Source organism: Zootoca vivipara, chromosome 3, assembly GCF_963506605.1.
Source record: "Zootoca vivipara chromosome 3, rZooViv1.1, whole genome shotgun sequence".
Taxonomy (NCBI): Eukaryota; Metazoa; Chordata; class Lepidosauria; order Squamata; family Lacertidae; genus Zootoca; species Zootoca vivipara.
This window is the reverse complement of record NC_083278.1, coordinates 112,270,780-112,284,380: the sequence shown is the minus strand read 5'-3', so window position 1 is coordinate 112,284,380 and position 13,601 is coordinate 112,270,780. Positions and strand designations below refer to the sequence as shown.

Genomic DNA, 13,601 nt, shown 5'->3' with positions numbered 1-13,601 from the left:
GAGATACCTGTTTATTTTAACTTGGAGGCTACATTTATTTTTATGTAGCCACTCAGTACCAAATTTAGGCTTCATTTCTTTTTCTGCCCTCTTTAGCCTACAATGCTTCAGTGGATCGAACTGTTAACCAAACAATTTAACAACAGCCAAGCTGCTTGTGAGGTAAGATTGAAATGAACATTTTTTTTATTGTAGTTTGTGCTGTAAGAGGTGAATATGATAGATGCAGAGAGAGTACTTCTCCCCAGATATATTTATTTAGAGGAGACCTTAAACAATAATTAGGCATTTACCAGGGTACTTTTGGTAAACATGTTGGATCAGGCAAAACATTGTAAGATTGTAAGAAGGGAATGTCGATATTCTGAACAGCCTTTGGTGAGACACCAGTGTATGAGAAGGACAAAAAGTTGGAGATACGTTGGTGTGGCACAACGCAGCCTTTGCCACATGCTGAGTGGGGCTGGTGGAGATTGTGGTCCAAAGTATCTACCTTATATCCAGGCTGCTCAGTCTGGTCTGCATATCACAAACCAGAGTGCCTCCTAAATAGAGAGCAACAAGAGATAGAGCTTGTCGCATAGTAACGCCTACAGAACCTCTCCAGTCTTCAGACTTTGGATCTAGCTCATCGCTGTAGATCAGATTCTGCTAGAAGGCAGGGAAGGCTAAGTTCTTTATGTCAAGAAAACTCTGTAACTTAATCCGTTCAAATCAAAAAGGAACCTGCAAGTTCTGGCCATGGGGATATGTTTTCCCCACTTCTTCCCTGAGTAGAAAATAATTGCTAGATCACTTTGGGGCTTTTACACAAATGCTTCTTTAATTAATTATAATAAAATACCATACAGTTTTATTAAGGTATAACACATTAGAAAAGACTGTTTCACTTAAAATAGAGTGTGAGCTGAATTGTGAACAATATGTGTTTTTTCTTCCCAGTGGTTTCTGGATCGTATGGCTGATGATGACTGGTGGCCCATGCAGATTCTAATAAAATGTCCCAATCAGATTGTGAGACAGGTGAGCAAAATGGACCATGCAATCTGCCATATAAAATAGTTGTTGCTATTTGAGATTAACCTGTATCTTGTGTGTAGCCATTTTTGTTCTTTTCCCTTTCCTTGTTACACCCAGAAAATCCTGGGCTGCTTTCTTCTCTGTCCACTAGTAGGCTAGAATTAATTTTAGCCATTTAAGTACTCAAAATGTTTAATGCCTTCAATCTGCCTGCACAATTAATCCTTCTATACAATGGAAGTGTTCATAGTTTTCCAAGTCATTAGCTCTGAAGCAGTTTGGCAGCTTTGGGCATGCTTTTATACCGAGGAAGAATTGGGTGCACATGTTCACCTGAGAATTGAAGTTCATATACAAAATGGATTGCAGAAGAGTTGCTTTTAGGTGTGCCATTTTGCAACAAGTGGAAGCCTGTTCACACAGACAGCAGTGTATACAACCCATTCAAGCCATTTGTTCCTGTTGGTTGGCTTGACATCCACTCTGAAACTCAAAAGCTTGCTCAGTATTTTATGACACTTCCAATTTGTGCTACTTATAGTTTCCTACTGTGGTTTGTGGCTTTATGTGTGTGTGGTGTATGTGTTTGCAAACATGTACATTTACACTTAAAACGTTTCAGCCAGTTTTATCCCTCTTTTAACTGGTGGGAATTGAAGGTCGTCAAAGAAGACCTCCAAGGTTGGGGGATCCAGAATCTGGCCTCCTGGCTGAAACCAGTTCCCTGTCCCAGCTCTATAATGCCATGGGTGAAGGTACATGAAACACAATATCAGTTTAGTCATGGCTGATCCTTTGAAGAATGTAGTCCTAGTATTCTGTTTTTTGAAGTCCTGTTAAAATTATCTGTGAAGTCCCAAACAAAGTCACCCTCCAGCCTATTCTTTTACAGATGTTCCAGCGCTTGTGTATTCACGTGATTCAGCGGCTGAGGCCTGTGCATGCTCATCTTTACCTGCAGCCAGGAATAGAAGACTGGTAAAACATTTGTACCTGATAACGTTTTCTTCTTAAAAGTTATTTCAGCTATTCAAAACGCCTGTTTTATTATTTAAAGTGATCATTAGAAAGCATAAAAAATACCTTTCTGATTCAGGCAGTTTCCTTTTTTATATATACTGCTGTGTGGTCACAAGGCTGAGTAAAATGGAACAAGTTCTAAACAGCTTCCCTCTGTAGACTGTTTTTTGTCATCTTCAGCCTTATCCTATGCATGTTTTTATTCTGATGTACGTCCTACAGAGTTCTATAGGGCTTTTTTAAACCAGGTAACCGTGCATAGGATTCAGTCTTAGCTGTAGCGCATAGAATGCCTGAGGATAATGCAGTATGCACATAAACATGGAATCTTTGAACATCCCTTTAGATTGGCCTGAGAACGCTTTTGCCTGCAGAGTCCTTAACAATACACTGAATGATTCAAATTGAAATGTATTTTCAGTTCGGATGACATGGATGGCCCTGTGGAAGATATTGGTAGTCGCTCGTGCGTAACCCGCTTTGTGAAGACTCTGTTGTCAATTATGGAGCATGGTGTTAAACCTCACAGTAAACATCTCACAGAGTACTTTGCTTTTCTTTATGAATTTGCCAAAATGGGAGAAGAGGAGGTGAGTGCAGCTTTGGTTGGTCTGATTCTCTGTGCACTCTGCAGTTTCTATTTGTGGGTGTGGGTGTGGGTGACCATGCTGCTGTGCCATCTGCTGTCTCAGATTTTTGTTACTGTACACATTTTTTAAATGTCTGTGCCTTTATTGTATATAGTCAGAGAGGGAGAAAAGCCAACCTTGGGATGGGAGGTGGGCCATAAATAACTAGAATCAGTAAATAAACTACATTGCTTACACATTCGAATAATTTTCAACTGTTTCCAGAGCCAGTTCTTGCTTTCACTGCAAGCCATATCAACAATGGTCCATTTCTACATGGGAACCAAAGGACCCGAAAATGTAAGTCTTAAGATATTCACTTTTCCAGCCAAGTGATAATGTTTGTTTCTCCACACCTCATGTTGGCCACATATTAAGTGACCGCTAAAATGATGGAAATGGCTTTATTAACGTGAGCCCTTTTTTAAGAGTCATTTTTGTAAACTCTGTTTTGTGGTACCTGGGAGTGCCTTGAAAGTCCTTAAACGAGAAGGTCACTGATGAGGACGAACTTTGGCTCCTGATTTCCCCCTTCAGTGCAGGGGTCCATACAGGTGTATATGGTGCTCCATAATGTGGGGAGATGGTTAAAGCCCAGGAGGTCTGGCCCAAACCCCATGTGGGCTTGGAGTTGAATCCTTGTCATTGCGTGAAAGGACAATAAAGGCAACACTTGTCTGATGCATAATGGGAGGGAGTTCCAAAGGCCCTATTCCTACATTGTATGGGATGGATCTCCTGATGAGCTCGTATCTGTCGGAAGCCCTCTCATTAAGCTACTCTTGTGGTTAAGCCCTGATGCAGAGTAACTTGATTGATTATTAAAATAAATGGCCTTTATAGTTAGTGTTTTCTGAACAGACCTGAAGGAGCGTCTCCACCCCCATTGTTCTGCCCGGACACTGAGGTCCAGTGCCGAGGGCCTTCTGGCGGTTCCCTCATTGTGAGAAGCCAAGTTGCAGGGAACCAGGCAGAGGGCACCCGCCCTGTGGAATGCCCTCCCATCAGATGTCAAAAAGATTTTTAGAGATTTTTAGAAGACATCTGAAGGCAGCCCTGTTTAGAGAGGCTTTTAATCGATTATTTTATTCTTCTGTTGGAAGCTGCCCAGAGTTGCTGGGGAAACCCAGCCAGATGGGTGGGGTATAAATAATATATTATTATTATTATTTCTTATTATTATTCCAAGGATTTCACATGGATTACCTTAGAGCAGTGGTGGCCAAACCTGGCCCTCCAGCTGTTTGGGGACTACAACTCCCATCATACCTAGCTAACATGACCAGTGGTCAGGGATGATGGGAATTGTAGAACTGGAGGGCCAGGTTTGGCCATCACTTCCTTAGAGCAGCATTTCTCAACCGCTGTTCCGCGGCACACTAGTGTGCCGCGAGACACTGGCTGGTGTGCCGCGACGTGCGGCGACGAGAAGGGCGATTTGCATTGTCACGTGCCTGGCGGCCGCCAATTACCAGCACTTTCCTACCGGAAAGCAATATTTCTCCTCCTCTTTCCCAAAGCTCAGTGCAAACGAGCCTGGCGGCCGCCAATACTCAACACTGACCCACCGGAAAGCAATATTTGGCAAGTGTTTCTTACAGTCATAATTATAATATAGGGCGGCACAGAGTTAAATTTTTTAACTTTTTTAATGGTGGTGTGCCTCGTGATTTTTTTCACGGAACAAGTGTGCCGTGGCCCAAAAAAGGTTGAGAAACACTGCCTTAGAGGCATTATCCCTGTGGGTTTATATCACTACCCCATATTACAAAAGAGTCCAGGACCAAGAGAATCCCAGGAAATGATAAAGTGAAAAGGTTCATCTCTCAGTCAGACCTGCAAGGTGATTTCTTCCAGCTTGCCATGAGAATTACATGTGGGCTGTCGTTTTCCTCCCCTGCCTGTCCTTTAGCCACAAGTTGAAGTATTATCAGAAGAAGAAGGAGAAGAGGAAGAAGAAGAGGAAGATATTCTTTCTTTAGCAGAAGAAAAATACAGGCCTGCTGCACTTGAAAAGATGATAGCTCTGATAGCTCTTCTGGTTGAGCAGTCCCGCTCAGAGAGGTAAGGAGCAGCCACATACAGGCACAGCTTCTCGCTTGGGTTTACCAGGGTGGTTCAACCCCTGGCCTTGAGGCCTTTTTGGCAGCCCTCAGTTTAGTGGGCTGCCCTGGTTTAGACTCTTTCTTTTAAGTGCAATTAGATGCAAAACTCTGGGTGCACTCACCTCACTTATTTTTTGAGTGGTGCCTCTTGTACAATGAGCTGGGCGGATCACTGGAAGTGGCTGGTGGTGGGGCTCCCAAAATCTGTAGCAAGAGTAGTGGAGAGATTGCACTTATCAGCAGCATGAAGCAGGCAAAGGGAGGGCCTACCTCTCTACAATCTGTTTTGGCTCACCTAGTGGAGAAGAACTGACTATCTGTATGTGCAACCTTGCATGGATCACTCTGAGAAAATGAACATTACAGGAAAGCAACTCTTACTTTTTCAGCAGATTGATGAAATGAATCAGTTTGGTTTCTTAAATTGTGTTTTTAGGCACTTGACTTTATCCCAGAATGACATGGCGGCTTTAACAGGAGGCAAGGTAAAATATATTTGGATGTTGGAAAAGTACAACTGTTTTCAAATGTGCCTTATTTAAAAGTGCCTGCTGTACTGACACCTTTGGATTTGTTTCAGGGTTTTCCTTTCTTGTTTCAACATATCCGTGATGGGATAAACATCAGGCAGACCTGCAATCTTATATTCAGCCTTTGCCGGTACAATAACAGACTTGCAGAACATGTAAGTATCAGCTGCTGTTGACTCTGTTTGTTCTAGGAGCTTAACTGGGAAAGTTGCACTGGAGTTGCATATATAATCGAAGTTTTCCTTTCTCTCTTACAGATTGTTTCCATGCTTTTCACATCTATAGCCAAGTTGACTCCTGAGGTGCGTACGGTTATGGTATTGCTACCAATTTACTGGCCTGACATTTGCGTCTATACTTCTACAGATTAGTGTGGGCCTGTATAAATCTTTAGCAGCCAGTTCCTCTCAATTTCTCCATTTGTGCCCCCTAAAAGACCTGGCATTCTCAAGTTAAAAGGGTTGGTGGGAAATACCACTGCCTAACTCAGGTGCCAGTCAGATGAAGCTGGACTAATATATTCTTAAGGCCAAGATTTCGCCACGTAAAAAGAATAGACTCCGGGGTGGAATTGCATGGCTTAGAGGCTGGTGTCTCTGATTATGCCCTGTCCCTTTCTACTAGATAATGAATAGCTGCTGTTCATTTTTGTGGGGAAATGTGCTGAATTTGAGAACAGTGGGTAGAGAGAACAGCCCTGACAGTGGGTAGCTTCCATTGAAATGGACCCTATATGGAGGATAATGCCGTTCTGTTCACAGTGCATAGAAACAACATGCACCTTCTCTTCCTGCCCTCATCTTTCCCTTTCCCCTTGTTTCTGCAGTACACAAGCCCTCCCTCTGCACACACACACACACATGCACATAAGTATGCCTACAAGCAGGACGTGAGTACAACAGCAGTCTCCCTGTTGAGATTCCCAATAACTGGTATTCATAGGAAAAGTCTGGTGCTAAACCTCTGCTGCCTTGTGGGGGAAAGGCTCAGGAGTAAACCCTACAAACATCCAGAGTGGAGTCCCTAAGAGTGTTGGATGGTGTCTTGTATGCTGCTACTGCAGCCAAGCTGGTACCAGACATATTTCTCTGCTTTCAACCATATCAGTGAGGCCGAGAAGGGAGTCTTGTCGTCTGGGCAGCCCAGGACCTCCATACACACTGCCCAGGCTTGCACCCCCGGGGAGGTCACTTCAGTGCTGCTAACAGTGTGGTTTAACTTCACTGCTGGAGGCACACTCCATTGTCTCTTGAGACAGGCGGATGCCAACAACTGCCTTCAACAGTCAGTGTAGAACACAGCCACCATGGCTACTAGCCATGGATAGCCTTATCCTCTGTGAACACATATATCACTGTCGTCAGCATCACGTTAGTTATAAATAATGAACTGAATTTGATGGACTCTGCACAGTGTGGCGGGCATAATTCTTCTTTCCACCAAAGGAAGCAAAGTTGAATAGATGCATGACATCAGGGCTTGGCTAAGGAGACCTCTGCAGTAGTTGCATACATCCATAAACAATTTTCAGGGTGCTTTGTAGTAGCTGAGGAATGTTGTGGCCATAAATCTTACAGCTGCATAAATGCACATAAACTGTTCACGGGATGAAATCAGCCATGGATTAAAAGTTGGTTTTCAAGGCATGCCTGTGATTTCCTGATGAGATTTATAGGCAGTGTTTTGATGTGCCTTTTGTTTATTTTCAACGCTGCAGGCAGCCAATCCCTTTTTCAAGTTGCTGACCATGCTTATGGAATTTGCCGGTGGCCCTCCTGGAATGCCACCGTTTGCTTCTTACATCCTCCAGAGGATATGGGAGGTAAAGTATGCAGAGCTTATCAAGCAGAGATTCAAAGACTCCCAGCCCTTGCTCATCTATTTTCCACCAAGGTATCGAGATGAAATAACCTTCAAGAAGAACTACTCTTAAGCCTTCCCGCACCTAACTGGGAACTCTGGAAATAGTAGCTCTTGCATATTCCTCCATCAGATATTAGATGGTGTTAAGAAAACAGCCAATCCTGTTTTAGCTTTCTTTTCATTGTGGCACTGAACTATGTACAGCTGGCATGAAACAGATGGTGCAGATCTCCAGTAGGACTGTACCACTTTAGTCTTCACATTTGGAGTTTTCCTGAATGTCTTCTCTCTGAGTCCATAAGTTTTGACATGGTGCATGATTTTCGAGTAAATGCTCCCCATGCAGAAAATCCCCATAGGAGGACTCCACCGCCTGAACCAGTGAATAGTTTGAATTCTGCCTACTGTTTTGTACAGGAAGCCTCCCTTCCATGTGTTAAGGGAGTAGCCCATTAGAGACGCAAGGTTAGGGGTATGTCTCCCCAAGTTAGATTTCGGAGCATGGGGGAATACTTAAAGTAGCTAGCTACTGTCAGGACTACCTTGCCTTCTGACTCTGTTTCATGAACAGGTATTACATCAGATACCTGCATCTGAGGCAAAATGTGCAAGACACTGCACCCCTCTTGCAGAAAACACACACATGCAGCCTTGTTCAATAGCTGCAGTCTTGGCCATGTTCACAATATGTTGAATGCCAGTCGGGAGTCTCTGTGGGTTTGGCTGACTCTTCCATTCCCCCCCCCCTTTCCTGCCTAGGTGATTGAGTACAACCCTTCTCAGTGCCTGGATTGGCTAGCAGTGCAGACGCCTCGAAATAAGCTTGCCCACAGTTGGGTGTTGCAGAATATGGAGAACTGGGTAGAACGCTTTCTCTTGGCTCACAACTACCCTAGAGTGAGAACCTGTAAGTTGTTGTTAAGTGGGAGGAAATTACCCTTTTCTCGTTTTAACTTTTGTATAATGGTTTCGTCGTTTAATTGCAGTTGTAAGTGAAAATGTGGGCTCTGCTGTTTTGTTTATTTCAGTTAACAGTATTTGAATATTTGGGAGGTCTAGCTGTGTTTCCCTTTCTTCTATCTGTATTATGTGTGGTTTTATGAAACTCAAGCTCTTACTTCTTTTTTTTAAAAAAGAGTATTTTCACAACCTGGAGAGGTTTGGTCTGTCTGTTCACCTGTGTTTTTCCCCCCTTTGCAGCTGCTGCCTACCTTCTGGTCTCTCTCATTCCAAGCAATTCATTCCGACAGATGTTCCGATCCACCCGCTCACTCCACATCCCCACCCGGGACCTTCCCCTTAGCCCAGACACCACGGTTGTCCTTCACCAGGTCTATAACGTGCTCCTCGGTCTGCTCTCACGAGCTAAGCTCTACGTAGACGCTGCCGTTCACGGGACTACGAAACTGGTGCCCTACTTCAGCTTCATGACCTACTGCTTGATTTCCAAAACAGAGAAACTGATGTTTTCTACCTACTTTATGGACTTGTGGAACCTTTTCCAGCCGAAGCTCTCTGAGCCCGCCATCGCCACCAACCACAACAAGCAGGCCTTGCTCTCTTTCTGGTACAATGTCTGCGTTGACTGCCCCGAGAATGTGCGCCTTATTGTACAGAACCCCGTGGTAACCAAGAACATTGCCTTCAATTACATCCTAGCGGACCACGACGACCAGGACGTGGTGCTCTTTAACCGTGGGATGCTACCTGCCTACTACGGCATTCTGCGGCTGTGCTGTGAGCAGTCCCCTGCATTCACCAGGCAGCTGGCTTCTCATCAGAATATCCAGTGGGCCTTTAAGAATCTCACCCCACACGCTAGCCAGTACCCTGGGGTAAGTCCCTTTGCCCAACAGACAGGATGGGGAAATTGGTGTTGTGCTGGGGTTTTCTACAACACAAGAGCCAGGATTCTGGATTGGCCAGCAGCGTTTTTTACGGGAGTGCCATTTTGAGGAAAAAACAGAAGGTATCGGGGCCCAGAGCCCATCCAGTGAATGCAGTTGCTTCTCCCTTCTGTGTTGGATGTCTCTGAGTGGGTTTGGCTGCTTTTGTTGCTCGAAGGCTTCAAACTCTCTTCAAACAGAACAATCCCTCCTTGCTTTTCCTGCCTCTGCAAGGCCAATTGGTGGCATTGAGAGGGCTCGATTTGCGCCTGGGTTCTCTGTTTGTTGATTCCCAACTTAGAGATGGTGAAGAAAACAAGAGCCCAGGCACCTGTAATATGTCCCATAGTTTTAGAGTGCTTTTATCTTTTAATTTTATCATATATTTACTTGTTTTTGTATTTTTTTGGGGGGGGGATTATTCCATAAATATGAAGGGCGGCAATTTAATAGGATTGGCAGGGGGCAGAAATTAGAACCACATGAGCCCAAGAGTGCCTTTTTATTTTAAATGTGGCATTACAAAGCAAATGCTTGAGTGTGCAAATTTCCTGATTCTTGAAATTTGCTTCATTCTAGGAGCGTCCCTGCCCCCCCCCCAGTGAGTTAATGATCAGGACTTGAAAATGGTTTGTTAAGGTGACTGTTTTAGCCTGATGCTTGTTCTGGTTTGTTTAGGCTGTGGAGGAGCTGTTTAACCTCATGCAACTGTTTGTAGCTCAGAGGCCAGATATGAGAGAGGAAGAGCTGGAAGACATCAAGCAGTTTAAGAAAACTACCATAAGCTGTTACCTTCGCTGCTTAGATGGGCGTTCATGCTGGACTACTTTAATAAGGTATCTCGCTTTTGGAATTTTGGTATAAAAGAAATTCATGGACCACATATAACAATTTGAAATCTGGTAACTGCACGCACACAGAGGGAGAGAATGTACAAAGGACCCAAGCAGTCATCATTGTGTTTTCAACTATTTTGTGAATATTAATTTTGTTTAGTGCCTATAGTACTGGGAACCCCCCTGCTGATATGCACATCCCCCTTTATTTTTGTTTTCCTAGGCAGCAAACAAAAGTGGGTATTTCCCCCTTTCTCTCCTGCACTCACATTGAACACTGGAGATACCGCGCTGAAATTTGCTTATGTGTACCCTTGTGTATGGTTGCATAGTTTTCTGTTTGGCACTCATTCTCCCCCCACAGTGCACATTTTCCAGGGGTGAATGAAAGATACGTCATCATTTTTAATGCAAGGCCTGTCACCAGGAACGAGAGTGAATAGTTATATTTGATACACCATGTTCACTGGGAGGGTGTGATTGTTCCCAGGTCTTGCTCTTTGGCTGCCCATAAGAATCCATTTGGCCACTGCAAGAACAGGCTGCTGGACTAGGTGATCCATTGGCCTGATCCAGCAGGATCTTCTTATGTTCAGGACACAGTGCCACATTTTGCCCTCCCAATATGCCTGCTCATCCCTTGCACCTATTTTCAAAATGTCACAATCGCTAATAAAAAAATTATTTAAAACAATATGGTAGCATGCTTAAGCTCATGTTTCTCTCCCTTACTGTTTTCTCCCCCTAGTGCCTTCCGAATATTACTAGAAACAGATGAGGACCGGCTTCTTGTTGTGTTCAACAGAGGCTTAATCCTGATGACAGAGGTAAGAATATCATTCCTATTGTTTGTGGGGGTTTTTAAAAAAAACTTGTGCTGAGGAAACATAACAGAGTAAATTATGAGGACACTATATTCATATAAATGCTTTTTGAAATGTTAATAACATGCTAACACTACTTTTATATATATATTTGCAGTCCTTCAACACATTGCACATGATGTACCACGAAGCCACAGCTTGCCATGTAACTGGAGACCTGGTTGAACTTCTGTCCATATTCCTTTCTGTTCTCAAGTCCACCCGGCCATATCTGCAAAGAAAAGGTTTGGGCGTTATTTATCACGTATATTTACATTTCTCTTTTAAAAATTAAAGGGGGGGGGAATGTATAATTGTCAGTATAATTCAACGATTTATAGTGGTTGAATAACCAAACTGTGTTCTTGTATTTGCAGATGTGAAACAAGCACTGATCCAGTGGCAGGAGAGAATAGAATTTGCCCACAAACTTTTAACTTTGCTAAATTCATACAGCCCCCCGGAACTTAGAAACACTTGTATAGGTAAGGTATATTTGGGTTAGCGCCGCCCAAAGGCTTAATGAACAGTTAACATTTAAGAAAGCTTTCTATTAATCTGTCTTTTTTCTAAATCTGGGTGCCCACATGCAGGCATAGAACATACAAAAATGGAGGGGGGCATTTCAGAGTAGAAGGAGCTTGATGGTCGAGACACTCTTGTAGAAAAACATCAAAGGCTGCCAACAGGGTCCCCATCCATCTCCGGGTGCGGGTTTCACACATGCTGCCCTCATGCCCCCGTTTTAAAGCCCAGTTCATACTTCCCTTCTCCCTTAGTCTCTTCAGTGACACATGCATTCAGCCTGAAATGAATGGTGGATGTGGGGAGAAGAGGGATCTATCTCAGATAAAGCCCCTAGGTTTTCCCCAAACACCAATGCCTGTAATTTCTACCATCCGAAGAGCATCACACAGATTAGCTGTGTTAGCTACTGGAACTGTGCATCAGATTTGGCCAAACTAGACATATCTGGAGAGGGACATGGGCATTGGGTGAGTTGGGTACAGACAGCCACGGATCGCTGTGAGTTGGGTTGGATGGCCAGAGCAATCCATGGCTGTCAGGGGGCATCAGGCGGGAGAACCATGTGACTAGGACAAGCTCTACCTGACTGGCAGCTGCATCTCGTCAGGAGGAGTTAGGCCCAACACTGTGGTTCTCCTTTCTGCCTGATGTTCTGTCCTGCAGGAGCAATGCCTTCTTTCAACAGCTGTTGAGCAGTGCCATTGATCCTGTGGGATACGGCTTCTGCTTCACAAGCAGCTTTCTTTCAGGAAAGAAAGCTTGTACCGTGTTTCCCCTTTTTTAAGACACCGTCTTATAACTTTTTTTCCTCAAAAAAACACACGGTGGCTTATTTTCAGGGGGTGTCTTTTTTTTTTAAGTGCTGGTACAACTGGGTCCCACTGGCTCAGGACACTCGGTGCTCTCTTCCGCGCACATTATAAACACCACACTCTAGCCTACTGTGCTATCCAGGTTTTACTGTCAACCAGGCTGGCAGCAGCTCTCCAGAATTTCAAACTTGGGGGTACCTGGGGGTTAAACCTGGGATCCTTCTGCTCCCCGGGCTCTCTCACGCCGGCCGAGGAATGAGGAGGGAGGCCGTGACCCGTCCCGCTCTGAGATGCTTGTGAGGGAAGCGCGAGGGGGACGAGGCTTGGGCCCATGCCCCTGGCGCGCGCGCGCGGCTGAATGACGAGCCGAAGCGGAACCTTTTCTCTGGGGGGGGGAGACGCGCGCGCGCACACACACACACACACACACACACACACATACACACTGAGAGAGAGACACGCACAGGGAGAGAAAGAGACGCGCGCACACACACACACACACACACACAGAGACGCACGGGGGAGAGAAAGAAAGAGACGCGCGCGCACACACACACACACACACACACAGAGACGCACGGGGGAGAGAGAGAAAGAGACGCGCGCGCACACACACACACACAGAGACGCACGGGGAGAGAGAGAAAGAGACGCGCGCACACACACACACACACAGAGAGAGACGCACGGGGGAGAGAAAGAAAGAGACGCGCGCGCGCACACACACACACACAGAGACGCACGGGGGAGAGAGAGAAAGAGACGCGCGCGCGCACACACACACACACAGAGACGCACGGGGGAGAGAGAGAAAGAGACGCGCGCGCACACACACACACACAGAGACGCACGGGGGAGAGAGAGAAAGAGACGCGCGCGCACACACACACACACACACACACAGAGACGCACGGGGGAGAGAGAGAAAGAGACGCGCGCACACACACACACACACAGAGACGCACGGGGGAGAGAGAGAAAGAGACGCGCGCACACACACACACACACAGAGACGCACGGGGGAGAGAGAGAAAGAGACGCGCGCACACACACACACACACAGAGACGCACGGGGGAGAGAGAGAAAGAGACGCGCGCGCACACACACACACACACACACACAGAGAGACGCACGGGGGGGAGAGAGAGAGACGCGCGCGCGCACACACACACAGACGGACGCACAGGAAGAGAAAGAAAGAGACGCGCGCACACAGAGAGAGAGACGCACGGGGGAGAGAGAGAAAGAGACGCGCGCACACGCACACAGAGAGAGAGACGGACGCACAGGGAGAGAAAGAAAGAGACGCGCGCACACACAGAGAGCGTGCGGCTGCAGCGCTCACGAAGCAGCGCTGCACTTAGGGGAAGATGGCCAGGGAGGGGGGCTGCGGGGTCAAGGCAACGCGTGAAAGGGAGGGATGGCGAGGAAGAAGTGGGGAGTGAAGTGATCGGGGCTTTAACATGCCCGCACGCGCAAAAGGGAGGCTCGGAATGTGGAGATCGGTT

General features: G+C 45.8%; 1 protein-coding gene across 2 annotated transcripts in view; it reads left to right on the top strand.

Annotated features, from left to right (window-relative positions):
- The window catches only part of USP34 (ubiquitin specific peptidase 34), a 104,352-nt gene that overhangs the window by 81,275 nt on the left and 9,476 nt on the right, over positions 1–13,601 (top strand). For both annotated transcript variants that reach the window (XM_035110901.2, XM_035110900.2), the window contains 16 exons: positions 97–162; positions 943–1,023; positions 1,913–1,998; positions 2,462–2,630; positions 2,895–2,969; positions 4,582–4,733; positions 5,211–5,259; positions 5,355–5,459; positions 5,562–5,606; positions 7,022–7,126; positions 7,927–8,074; positions 8,368–9,002; positions 9,732–9,889; positions 10,638–10,716; positions 10,871–10,997; positions 11,130–11,237. In XM_035110901.2, the coding sequence (XP_034966792.2) occupies positions 97–162; positions 943–1,023; positions 1,913–1,998; positions 2,462–2,630; positions 2,895–2,969; positions 4,582–4,733; positions 5,211–5,259; positions 5,355–5,459; positions 5,562–5,606; positions 7,022–7,126; positions 7,927–8,074; positions 8,368–9,002; positions 9,732–9,889; positions 10,638–10,716; positions 10,871–10,997; positions 11,130–11,237 (2,188 nt within the window). The remainder of the gene's footprint in view (positions 1–96; positions 163–942; positions 1,024–1,912; positions 1,999–2,461; positions 2,631–2,894; positions 2,970–4,581; positions 4,734–5,210; positions 5,260–5,354; positions 5,460–5,561; positions 5,607–7,021; positions 7,127–7,926; positions 8,075–8,367; positions 9,003–9,731; positions 9,890–10,637; positions 10,717–10,870; positions 10,998–11,129; positions 11,238–13,601) is intronic.